The following is a 13588-nucleotide window of genomic DNA, read 5'->3' as shown; positions in this document are numbered from 1 at the left end:
AAGAATTTCTTGTTATTCAAACCACTTAGTTTTCTCAACTCTCAGAAATTTAACAAGTGGCAATAATGAAAGTGAACCCAACCAATATTGGAGCGACTTTTGAAATTTAATTGTGAAAACATAATTCTGAAAACCCTAGAACTGTCCAAAAATTTTGCAAATTCTTGCACTGCCATCATCTCCCCAAACTACATATATGTTTTTAACCATCCTTTCCCAAAATAAAACCCTATGCAATCTTCAAATGTGATTAATTATTCGCTACTTCAATTCTTAATGATAGAAACATTGTCCATATACTGCCTTCAAGTTAATTGCAACAGATGCATTAGAATCCTGAATAAATGGCTTTGTATATCATTACATAAATATTCATTAAAGACAATTGTTTTCCCTTAAAATTTCTGGGTGTGAAAAGTGACAATACAAAATTAATTATTGACCAACCATTGGAATAAAAGTTAAATGTAATAAGATTCAGCAGGTGTGGAGCTGGTTTTAATGCAAATTAAAAAACCAACGTAAGTACTGATTTTAGGACCAGGTTTTGCTGTCTGATTAAATGCTCATACAAAAGTTAATGTATTATTGGCATCTTAACTCATTACTTTCTGAATACTTTACCAATGTCTTTCTTCCTGTTCAATTATCTTTGACCTGCTTTGGTTTATAGCTGTCACCAAGTTTTACCAGTAGCAATTAACTGCCCAAAATGCCTTTTTTGTTGTGAGAAAAGGCAAAACACAATTAACCTTCATAAGATGTTACTTTAAAGTTTTAGTTTAAACACATTTCTATATATTTAAGGAAAATGGGGTTAACAAAGCTCATTTAAACCAGCATCTGCAGTTCCTACTTACACACTTCACAAAGCTGCAGCCTGTTCAGTTTTTGCCAGGTTGTTTCATTTTGGCAGGTTTATTATTTTATGACCCCTGTACAATAAACAAGATCTTCACTGACAAAACAGAACAAACTGCCAAGAAAGAAAAACTTTACACCACTTTTACATCTAATTTTAAAGCTCATGTTTAAATTTACTGGTCAAAGAAATACATGCAGATAAAAATGTGTGTAATGAGAAAAAAGTTCTACACATTTCAATGCACCACCCCAAACAAAACAAAAAGGATCCTCTCAGCTGCCATTTGTTGTAATCTTGTCAAACTACTCCTTAAGGCAAACCTGATTCATTTTTGAAGGGGGTGCTTTAAAGAAGCTGAATAGACATTTGGCATTAAAATAGACAAATGAAGATATGAAGTCTGTGACAATGTACATTTAACTTGAGTTACATTTGAGAGTTATGGATGTAGGTTTCAGTGGTAGGATGGGGAACAGAACAGTTGGTAGTGAGCCCAAAAAGTAAAACCATCACAAATTTGGAATAGACAAAGCTTTAGACTAGAACAATACTGCCATTTTAAGCTGTAGTCATCCAGAAAATGTTTGTGATCTGCTTAACTACGAAGGGATTTCAGCTCGACCAACATATACCCAAGCTTGTTATTTTAACTATATATACACAAAGTGGATGATAAATACAGAATTAAAACATTCCTCTAGCATTTCTCCACAGCATTTGAAATTTGACAGCTTTTACAGTTTGGTATTGCAAAATAAGTAACAGTGATAGCAATTTTAATCCACACAATTAAAATACTCAGACGAAATTTGTAGTGTTTAATACAATTCATTTTGTCGTCAAGGGCAAAATAGACAAAAGATTAAGCAGAAAAAATAACTGTAAATAGGTGCAAGTACAATTTTCAAATCCTGTCATTAAGCAAATTCCTGCTGAGAACAGTACATACAATGTTTACAAGGTTTATGAAGGACTTTCCGGATATCCCCTGTTAGATAAAACATACAGCAATGGCCTCACTTCTTGAACTGATAAGGAAGAGAGTGAAAAGGTAAAGGGCCCCAAGTCAAGCAGACAGATAGTCGAAGAACCTCAACAACAACCTCCACCAGCCTGTTGTCCTCCATGGCTACCCGGATGTGATGCGTTGGTAGCAGCGTGCTGTGGTCCAATCTTTATGCCATTTGCCTTGAAGGAGACATTGAAAAAAATTAGGAGTGGTACATGTATAACAGATTCAGGAGACTGGAATATTATTATTATAACTCTAAAAATTGCCGAGTCATTTTGGTGCACATAAAAAACAATTGAACAAATCATTTGCAGAATTTGTTTACTTTTATAAACCTTTTTTCCAAAATCAAATATCTACATAATGCTGCATAATGTTTCTATCCAAGATCACGGTGGCGCAGCGGTAGAGTTGCTGCTTTACAGCGAATGCAGCGCCGGAGACTTAGGTTCGATCCTGACTACGGGTGCTGTACTGTAAGGAGTTTGTACGTTCTCCCCGTGACCTGCGTGGGTTTTCTCCGAGATCTTCGGTTTCCTCCCACACTCCAAAGACGTACAGGTATGTAGGTTAATTGACTGGGTAAATGTAAAAATTGTCCCTAGTGTGTGTAGGATAGTGTTAATAGTGTTAGTGTGCGGGGATCGCTGGGCGGCGCGGACTTGGTGGGCCGAAAGGGCCTGTTTCTGCGCTGTATATATATATGATATGATATGATTTGATCACTTTAATACTTGCATATCGTTTATCCACTGAACATCACGGCATTTCTATTCACTTATTTTCTCGAACACTATTGGTCTTATTAAATTCTGATTGTAATGCTCTATCTTACAAACATTCAAATTTTGCTTTGAAATTATAAATTCGAGATGTTTATACGAAGGAGGCAAAGTTGTGAGAGGAACTAAAATAGCATACAAAGGGATACAGGTAGGTTGGACAAGTGAGCAAATATCTGCCAAGTGAAATGTAATGGGGGAAAAGTGTGGAATTATCCATATTGCACAAACAATAAAGTTACCTAAAAAGAGAGATTAGGATGTCGTAGTGCATGATGCTCACGTAATTTGGAAAGCTTATCATTGCTAAAAGAATTGAATACAACAGTAGGTAGGTTAAGCTTTAGTTACATGGAATATTATCACACCCAGAGTACCTTACAGTGCCCGCAATAATGTTTGGGACAAAGACCCATCATTTATTTATTTGCCTCTGTACTCCACAATTTGTAATAGACAAAATCACATGCGGTTAAAGTGCACATTGTCAGATTTTATTAAAGGGTATTTTTTATACATTTTGGTTTCACCATGTAGAAATTACAGCTGTGATTATACATAGTCCCCCCCCATTTCAGGGCACCATGACGTTTGGAACACATGGCTTCATAGGTGTTTGTAATTATTCAGGTGTGTTTAAATGCCTCCTTAATGCAGGGATAAGGGAGCTTTCAGCACCTAGTCTTTCCTCCAGTCTTTCCATCACCTTTGGAAAGTTTAATTGATGTTTATCAACAGGAGGATCAAAGTTGTGCCAATGAAAGTCAAAGAGACTGAGAAACAAGAAAAAAAAACTGTTAGAGACATCAGCCAAACCTTAGGCTTACCAAAATCAACTGTTTGGAACATCATTAAGAAGAAAGAGAGCACTGGAGAGCTTACTAATCGCAAAGGGACTGGCAGGCCAAGGAAGACCTCCACAGCTGATAAAAGTAGATTGTCTCTATAATAAAGAAAAATCCCCAAATACCAGTCCGACAGATCGGAAACACTCTTCAGGAGTCAGGTGTGAATTTGTCAATGACCACTGTCCACATAAATCTTCAGGAATAGAAATACAGAGGCTATACAGACCACAAGATGCAAACCACTGGTTAGCTGCAAAAATAGGATGGCCAGGTTACAGTTTGCCAAGAAGTACTTAAAAGAGCAAGCACAGTTCTTGAAAAAAGGTCTTGTGGACAGATGAGACGAAGATTAACTTATATCAGAGTGATGGCAATAGCAAAGTATGGAAGAGAGAAGGAACTGCCCAATATCCAAAGCATACCACCTCATCTGTGAAACACGGTGGTGGGGGTGTTATGGCCTGGGAATGTGTGGCTGCTGAAGGTACTGGGTCACTTATCTTCATTGATGATACAACTGCTGATGGAAGTAGCATAATGAATTCTTACGCATATACACATCCTATCTGCTCAAGTTCAAACAAATGCCTCAAAACTCATTGGCCGGTGGTTCATTCTATAGCAAGACAATGATCCCAAACATACTGCTAAAGATACAAAGGAGTTTTTCCAAAGCTAAAAAATGGTCAATTCTTGAGTGGCCAAGTCAATCAACCGATCTGAACCCAATTGAGCATGCCTTTTATATGCTGAAGAGAAAACTGAAGGGGACTAGCCCTCAAAACAAGCATAAGCTAAAGATGGCTGCAATACACGCCTGGCAGAGCATCACCAGAGAAGACACCCAGCAACTGGTGATGTCCATGAATCGCAGACTTCAAGCAGTCATTGGATATGCAACAAAATACTAAACATGACTATTTTCATTTACATGACATTGCTGTGTCCCAAACATTATGGTGCCTGAAATGGGAGGACAATGTATAAACACTGCTGTAATTTCTACATGGTGAAACCAAAATGTATAAAAATGGCCTTTATTAAAATCTGCCAAAGTGCACTTTCGCCATGTGATCTTTTTTTTCTATTACAAATCTCAAATTGTGGAGTACAGAGGCAAATAAATGAATGATGGGTATTTGTCCCAAACATTATGTAGGGCACTGTATATGATTTAGATCTCATTTAAGGAAAGAGGTTAATTGGAAGGTGTTCCACGGGTGCTTACTTGACAAATAACTATAAAGGGCTGCCTCATGGAGAAAGATTGGACAGACTGGTTTGTATCAGGAAGAGTTTAGAGTGAAGACGATTAAAACATACAAGATCCTCGGGAGATTTCATTAGGTGGATATGGTGAGGGTGCTTTCTCTTTTATGGGAGAATCTCAAACTATGTGTTATCATTTAAAAATAAGGGTCACCATTTTAAACAAATGTGGCAATTATTTTGCCTTCATGGACTGTCAAGATTCTTTGCAATTCCCTTCCTCAAATGGCAGACAAATATTTTTTGTTGAATGGTGCAGGTTGAGGGGTTGATCGGCATTCTCCTGATCATATGTAAAAGCAAAGTAGTCACGATGAATGTTTATTTAAAAAAAGGTACTTGTTCTGCCATAACTGGAGTAATGTGTCCACTTCTGAGCATCACATCAAGAAAAAGATAGCAGAGAGTGGATGTGGAAAGGATGTTTTCACTGGTGGGAGAGTCTTGGACCAGAGGTCAGAGGCTCAGAATTAAAGGGTGCTCTTTTAGAAAAGAGGTGAGGAAGAAATTCTTTAGGTGCAGGAAAGAACTGCAGATGCTGGTTTAAATCGAAGGTAGACACAAAATGCTGGTATCACAAAATGCTGGAGTAACAGTGGGTCAGACAGCATCTCAGGAGAGAAGGAATGGGTGACGTTTAGGGTCGAGACCCTTCTTCAGCCTGAAGGGTCTCAACCCGAAACGTCACCCATTCCTTCTCTCCTGAGATGCTGCCTGACCCGCTGAGTTACTCCAGCATTTTGTGATACCTTCGATTTGTACCAGCATCTGCAGTTATTTTCCTATACAAAATGCTGGAGTAACTCAGCGGGAAGGCAGCATCTCTGGAGAGAAGGAATGGGCGACACTTTGACCCGATACATCACCCATTCATTCTCTCCAGAGATGCTGCCAGTCCCGCTGAGTTACTCCTGCATTTTGTGTCTACCTTCGAGGAATCTCTTTAGTCAGAGGATACTTAATTTATGGAACTCATTGCCACAGAGAGCTGTGGAGGCCAAGTCAGTGGATATTTTTGAGGCAAAGATAGACAAATTCCTGATTAGAATGGGTGTCAAGGGTTATGGGGAGAAGGCAGAGATCAGCCACGATTGAATGGCGGAGTGGACTCGATGGGCCGAATGGCCTAATTCTACTCCTGTAACTTGTGAAAAATGGAAAGACTGACAATGTAGAAGAAAATAACCAAAATTATTCCAAGGATGCAGTACGTCATTTATGTGGATCGGCTGGAAAAGCTGGAGTTGTTTGCCTGGTAACCGAGGAGGTTGCAAGGACATTTGGCAGAGAAATTAATAATCATGAAGTGTATCAGCAGAGTAGGTAGGAAACCTGTTTCCTTTAGCAGTAACTAGATGATATAAAATAAGCGACTGGCAATCCAAAAAGGCTTTTTTTTTAAAAAACCACACACGCCGCATTGTTGAAGTCTAGAATTCAAAGCCAGGAGTGGGAGGAGGCCGATTCAAATGGAGTACACAAAAAGGAGCTAGATAAGTATATGAAAAGATTGAATTTGCCGGGCTACAGACAGAGAGAATGGGACGGCCGAATCCCTCTTTCAGAGTTAGTCTAGACACGATGGGCCGAATGCCGTCATTCCATGCTGTAATGATTTTGTAAAATCTTTCATTTTTTAACATGTAACCCAACAACTTTAAAAGCCAACTTCTCTCAAAAAATAAGTTGAGCTCAATTCGTTTGGATGAAAATGAATCTGCTTCTGTTATACACAACATAAAATTGTACATGTTATTGTTTAATTGTATTTCCAAAATAAAAGAACCAAAGAGCTTTTGAAAAATGACCTACAATACTCTGTATACAACTTGTGCTAAACAGGTGCTCCATATAAATGATTCCCCATTGTGTTAAATGAGCAGAATATAAAAACACTGATCCTCCAGGCACCAATTCTTTTGCCAGTTTGAATCAGCTGTACATGCCAAGAGTACGAGTGTTCTATGTCATCAATAACCTCAGCACTCCCCAAAGACATGGCAGTTTGCCAAGAACCCACACGCGTGTACACTGAGCACTTTCATTCATCAAACACAGACTTATCTTAACACTTACTGGCTCAAGTGGTTACACCTTAAACCTATTTTTTCCCCCTAAAAGTCACGGTTAACACAATAAAATTTGCTTAGAAGCAAAGTACTCTGATAAATCTCAGCTTTTATAAAAAAAAATACTTGGCAGACATTCCAGTTTTACATTAGCCTTGGGGTTTCTGGCAGCAGTTTTGTATTTACACCAGATGATGTGGTTTAAGTTCACTCTAACTCCTCTTATTGAATACATGCCCTATGGCTCATTGGTTTCATCCATCTGGACTAGTAGCAACCTTTTGCGATATCGTGAAGCACAAGCATGGCACTTATCCAAGTAACAAATAACAAACGCTTGTGGTTTCTGACAATGCGAACACTCAAACCCTTGTCAGATAGGAAAGAAGACTTGTGAAAGATTATAGAAGACTTGTTTATTTGTAAAATTAAACAATCAGTAAATTATTGTAATATTTTTGCACCAGGCCTTTTAAATGCACCATGCGCCCAGACAGTGCATTTGCTTTTCATTTCACCCTTAATGTTTAATCTCATTTTTCAAACTCAATCAAGCAATTTGTCCTTTTTACTGTTTTAACTAGTTTGAGAGAAGTAAAAGCTTTCCAAATAAGTTATGAGACTGCATGATATTCTTCAAATGAATAGGAATATTAAACTTTCAAAGTAACACTTTACTATTGTAAACCATCAGAAAGTTAGGGAGATGTGAATAGGCAAAACAATTTCCTGGCAGAATCTCAGGCAGGTTTCATTAGATAGATTTATAGGATGTAACCAACATTTTTGGCTCTATTCTTCACACTTAAACTAAATCTGACATTCAGTCTGCTAATAGAGCTACTGCTCTTTGATTCTGAGGCCAAGTTGATAATTCAGATTAGTGTAAATGTGACAGTGTACATCCAATTCTCACCAATGATAGCTGACTTCAATATTTCTATCATTGTTATTTCAAATGTTAGCAGCAACATTTTTTAGTTTTGTTTAGAGTGCACACGCAGTTTCCACTGATCTAAATACAGTTTGTGCAGTCATCATGATGCATTTCCCAAGAATGTACTTCAGTAAGATGATTTAGTGCGGCCCTGCAGAACACTCAATGTTTAGTGCTCTACATTGTGGAGACCAGCCATGCCTACTATACTTTAAAAAAATATACACCAGAATTGCACATTGCTGTGCTGGGATCCTGCCTTCCACTGAACACTTGCAGCATGAAACAGTGATCTTATCACCACATGGCTCAGTGTGGAAGAAACCCCCAAAGTAATGACCAGAGGCTGCTGTGAGGTCTGATGGGCAGGCTGGAGCTGATGCTTTGACCACTCAACACTGAGATGCTGGCCTCAGGGCTGTATGGTTACTGATCCCAACATCCCCCGACACCAGCCCTCACAGGCAAATTGCCCTCAGGTTCACTCCACATAAAAAAACCTTGCGGCAAATAGATCACTATAACCATATAATTGGTGCACAAGCACCAGGATAGGACAGAGGCTTCCACAAATATTCCAACACAGCAGTAGGAAGTGCAAGAAGTCATGCCAGTTTGCTGACAACAGCATCGTCACTATTTCAATCAGTATTGCATCACCATATATATACACTATAATTACCTTCACAAACTGCTGGAGTAACTCAGCAGGTCAGGCAGCATCTCAGGAGAGAAGGAATGGGTGACGTTTCGGGTCGAGACCCTTCTTCAGACTGAAGAATTACTATAATGACCTAATTTAGTGCCAAATCCACTAGTCCTCATTCCAGAACATATTGTGAATACTAAAGTACCAGCTAAATTATATAAAAATCAAAAGCAAAGGATAATTTTTGTTTACAAAAATATTTCAAATATAACATATTCCTGATAATTCTCATCTTTCACTGATAATATTGCTCACCAGAAATGAACTTATATTCGTTGTCAAAAAATCCTACACAACCATCTGCAATTATGCCTTTAAATTCTTCAAGTGCAAAGTTGATACAAGCATTTTTATCAATTTTGTATAAAATCCAAAACACAGAATATGGCCCAAATACTGATCAGATTGTAGCCACCAACGTCACTTCTGCTTAGAGCAGGACAATGTACTGAATTTGGTCCATACCAAACAAGTTTAATTTTTTTAAAAAGACATAAAATTATAAAACCATCAAGAAATTCGATGATACCCTATAAATATTTTACCATTTTGCTGCAGCGTTCCTTAAACTGCAATCTACATTACCTAGCAGTCTGAAGAAAGTCCCAACCCGAAACGTTCTCAATCCATGTCTCTCCAGATATTTGCTGCGTTACTCCAGCACTTCTATACACGATTCCAGCATCTGCAGTTCTTTGTCTATCTCTCACCTAGCACCGAAGATAGACACAAAATGCCGGAGTATTTCAGCGGGACAGACAGCACCTCTGGACAGAAGGAATGGGCGACCTTTCGGATCGAGACCCTTCTTCAGACACCTCACCTAGCACCAGTGATCAGTATCATCTGCTATCACAATCCCAAGGTGCACCCAAGAAAATGTTTCCAGTTTCAATCATAGTTTAGAAACTACTTAAATTAGTGTTTCCCCAATCATATTTTTGAAACACTCAAATGTTGGTTGAGATTATGCATTTATCCAAGATAGGGGATCGCTGGGCGGCACGGACTTGGTGGGCCGAAAAGGCCTGTTTCCGGCTGTATATATATGATATGATGATATGATACCAACTGTCAAAATAATAGTTAGACTTAATATCACCAACAATGCAGCACTTAAACTTTAGATTCTGCACAAGCTACTAAGATTAAATCTATCTGACCATTGGTGAATACAATAAAAGTCCAATTTCGTTGCAGCTCATACACAACTCCAACTGCGTTTAAATGACAGCCATTTCAGCATTTCACTTCCTTTCGTTTTGGTTTGGTCAGAACACCCTCTAGTGTTGGTCCACAAGATTGCTCTGGGAGCTGTACATGTTTCTGTATCTAACTAGACCTTCAATTGGATATTGATCAAATTAATGTGCAAGAAATGAAGTTTCACTACATTGATAATTAACAACTGAGCAAACTAAAATTATGAATTGTGTTCTATGCTCTTAGAAAAAGTTCCAAGCTTTCGTGTTGTTTTTGTGGTCTACATAACAAGATCTGATAAGGGGACTAGAGGTAAAAGAGCCATTAGGAGGCAGTGATCACAACATGATAAGTTTTACTCTGCAAATGGAAAGGCAGAAGGGAAAATCGGAAGTGTCGGTATTACAGTATAGCAAAGGGGATTTCAGAGGCATGAGGCGGGAGCTGGCCAAAATTGATTGGAAGGAGGCCCTAGCAGGGAAGACGGTAGAACAGCAATGGCAGGTATTCCTGGGAATAATGCAGAGGTTGCAGGATCAATTTATTCCAAAGAGGTGGAAAGACTCTAAGGGGAGTAAGAGACACCTGTGGCTGACAAGGGAAGTCAGGGACAGCATAAAAATTAAGGAGAGGAAGTATAACATAGCAAAGAAGAGTGGGAAGACAGAGGATTGGGACTCTTTTAAAGAGCAACAAAAGTTAACTAAAAAGGCATTACGAGGAGAAAAGATGAGGTACGAGGGTAAACTAGCCAATAATATAAAGGAGGATAGCAAAAGTTTTTTTAGGTACGTGAAGAGGAAAAAAATAGTCAAGGCAAATGTGGGTCCCTTGAAGACAGAAGCAGGGGAATTTATTATGGGGAACAAAGAAATGGCAGACGAGTTAAACCGTTACTTTGGATCTGTCTTCACTGAGGAAGATACACACAATCTCCCAAATGTTCTAGGGGCTGGAGAACCTAGGGTGATGGAGGAACTGAAGGAAATCCACATTAGGCAGGAAATGGTTTTGGGTAGACTGATGGGACTGAAGGCTGATAAATCCCCAGGGCCTGATGGTCTGCATCCCAGAGTACTTAAGGAGGTGGCTCTAGAAATAGTGGAAGCATTGGAGATCATTTTTCAATGTTCTATAGATTCAGGATCAGTTCCTGTGGATTGGAGAATAGCAAATGTTATCCCACTTTTTAAGAAAGGAGGGAGAGAGAAAACGGGTAATTATAGACCAGTTAGTCTGACATCAGTGGTGGGGAAAATGCTGGAGTCAATTATAAAAGACGAAATTGCTGAGCATTTGGATAGCAGTAACGGGATCGTTCCGAGTCAGCATGGATTTACGAAGGGGAAATCATGCTTGACAAATCTACTGGAATTTTTTGAGGATGTAACTAGGAAAATTGACAAGGGAGAGTCAGTGGATGTGGTGTACCTCGACTTTCAGAAAGCCTTCGACAAGGTCCCACATAGGAGATTAGTGGGCAAAATTAGGGCACATGGTATTGGGGGTAGGGTACTGACATGGATAGAAAATTGGTTAACAGACAGAAAGCAAAGAGTGGGGATAAATGGGTCCCTTTCGGAATGGCAGGCAGTGACCAGTGGGGTACCGCAAGGTTCGGTGCTGGGACCCCAGCTATTTACGATATACATTAATGACTTAGACGAAGGGATTAAAAGTACCATTAGCAAATTTGCAGATGATACTAAGTTGGGGGGTAGTGTGAATTGTGAGGAAGATGCAATAAGGCTGCAGGGTGACCTGGACAGGTTGTGTGAGTGGGCGGATACATGGCAGATGCAGTTTAATGTAGATAAGTGTGAGGTTATTCACTTTGGAAGTAAGAATAGAAAGGCAGATTATTATCTGAATGGTGTCAAGTTAGGAGGAGGGGGAGTTCAACGAGATCTGGGTGTCCTAGTGCATCAGTCAATGAAAGGAAGCATGCAGGTTCAGCAGGCAGTGAAGAAAGCCAATGGAATGTTGGCCTTCGTAACAAGAGGAGTTGAGTATAGGAGCAAAGAGGTCCTTCTACAGTTGTACCGGGCCCTGGTGAGACCGCACCTGGAGTACTGTGTGCAGTTTTGGTCTCCAAATTTGAGGAAGGATATTCTTGCTATGGAGGGCGTGCAGCGTAGGTTCACTAGATTAATTCCCGGAATGGCGGGACTGTCGTATGTTGAAAGGCTGGAGCGATTGGGCTTGTATACACTGGAATTTAGAAGGATGAGGGGGGATCTTATTGAAACATATAAGATAATTAGGGGATTGGACACATTAGAGGCAGATAACATGTTCCCAATGTTGGGGGAGTCCAGAACAAGGGGCCACAGTTTGAGAATAAGGGGTAGGCCATTTAGAACAGAGATGAGGAAGAACTTTTTCAGTCAGAGGGTGGTGAAGGTGTGGAATTCTCTGCCTCAGAAGGCAGTGGAGGCCAGTTCGTTGGATGCTTTCAAGAGAGAGCTGGATAGAGCTCTTAAGGATAGCGGAGTGAGGGGGTATGGGGAGAAGGCAGGAACGGGGTACTGATTGATAGTGATCAGCCATGATCGCATTGAATGGCGGTGCTGGCTCGAAGGGCTGAATGGCCTACTCCTGCACCTATTGTCTATTGTCTATTGTCTATATGGAGCCTATATTTTAAAATATCAGGAATTTAATAACATCTAAATTTAATAGATATGACAACAAAATATTTCATTATAAATTCAAAATACAACAATCTCCACCTATTTCTAAGCAGTTAAGAAAAATTCACATTGCATTGAGGAAAAGATTGCACCAGGTTACCCGAATATGTTTTTCTCATGCTTTAAGCCAATGGTAATTAAATCCAGTTCAAGAACAAGAATTTCTCTCTCTCTATGGTGCATGCCTATTCCAGATAAATTTATGCCCAGGTGATATTAACATGTAAATGAGATGAGCCCAGAAAGTTCTGGATCCAACTACATGCCACATGAATAGAAACATTGAAGAGGTGCAGGAGGCCATTCCACAATTATATGATCATCCACAATCAGTAACCTGTGCCTGCCGTCTCCCCATATCCCCTGATTCCACCAGCCCCTAGAGCTCTATCTAACTCTCTTTTAAATTCATCCAGTGAATTGTCCTCTACTGCCCTCTGTGGCAGAGAATTCCACAAATTCACAACTCTCTGGGTGAAAAAGTTTTTTCTCATCTCAGTTTTAAATGGCCTCCCCTTTATTCTTAGACTGTAGTCCCTGGTTCTGGACTCCTCCAACATTGGGAACATTTTTCCTGCATCTAGCTTGTCCAGTCCTTTTGCTTGTAGCAGCAAAATAACTCATTTACATTGGGATCAGAAAAGGGATGGTGGGAGTGAGGTAGAAAAATGGGGAGGGGGGGCGGGGCAATCAAGGGCTGTTCCTGTGGTGTGCTGTTTTATATTCTATGTTTAAGCTAGGGAAGAAATTGCAGAGGGTCTTGCAGAGATATTTGCATCATCTTTAGCCACAGTCAGGAAGACTGGAGGGTGATTAATGCTGTACCATTATTCAAGAAGGGAATCAAGGGCAAGCCAGGTAACTACAGACTAGTAAGCCCGAGCGTTTCAGGTAAGTTAGTCGAAGGGAATCTGAGGGACAGGATCTACCAGCATTTGGAGAGAAAAGGGATTGATTAAGGGATAGTCAACACAAGTTTGTGATGGGGAAATTATGTCACATAAATCTGTTAGTTTTTTTTGAAGAGTTAACCAAGAGAATTGATGAGGGCCTGGTATTGCTCATTGTCTATATGGATTTCAACAAGACCTCTAACAAGGTCCAGCATGATAGGCTAGTTTGGAAGGTTAAATTACATGGGATCCAGGGAGAGCTAACTAATGTTAACAGATTATTGGCTGAAAACCGAGCTTGGTAGAAA

At 39.7% G+C, this 13588-nt stretch overlaps 1 protein-coding gene across 1 annotated transcript in view; it reads right to left on the bottom strand.

Moving 5' to 3' along the window:
* Positions 1 to 1691: 1691 nt before the first annotated feature.
* rab2a (RAB2A, member RAS oncogene family) overlaps positions 1692 to 13588 on the bottom strand; it is a 58343-nt gene continuing 46446 nt past the window's right edge. Inside the window, exon 8 of the mRNA XM_078397436.1 lies at positions 1692 to 2053. Coding sequence (XP_078253562.1) covers positions 1958 to 2053 — 96 coding nt within the window. The 3' untranslated portion in view covers positions 1692 to 1957. The remainder of the gene's footprint in view (positions 2054 to 13588) is intronic.

Source organism: Rhinoraja longicauda, chromosome 4, assembly GCF_053455715.1.
Source record: "Rhinoraja longicauda isolate Sanriku21f chromosome 4, sRhiLon1.1, whole genome shotgun sequence".
Classification (NCBI taxonomy): Eukaryota; Metazoa; Chordata; class Chondrichthyes; order Rajiformes; family Arhynchobatidae; genus Rhinoraja; species Rhinoraja longicauda.
This window is presented reverse-complemented; position numbering and strand designations above follow the sequence as displayed.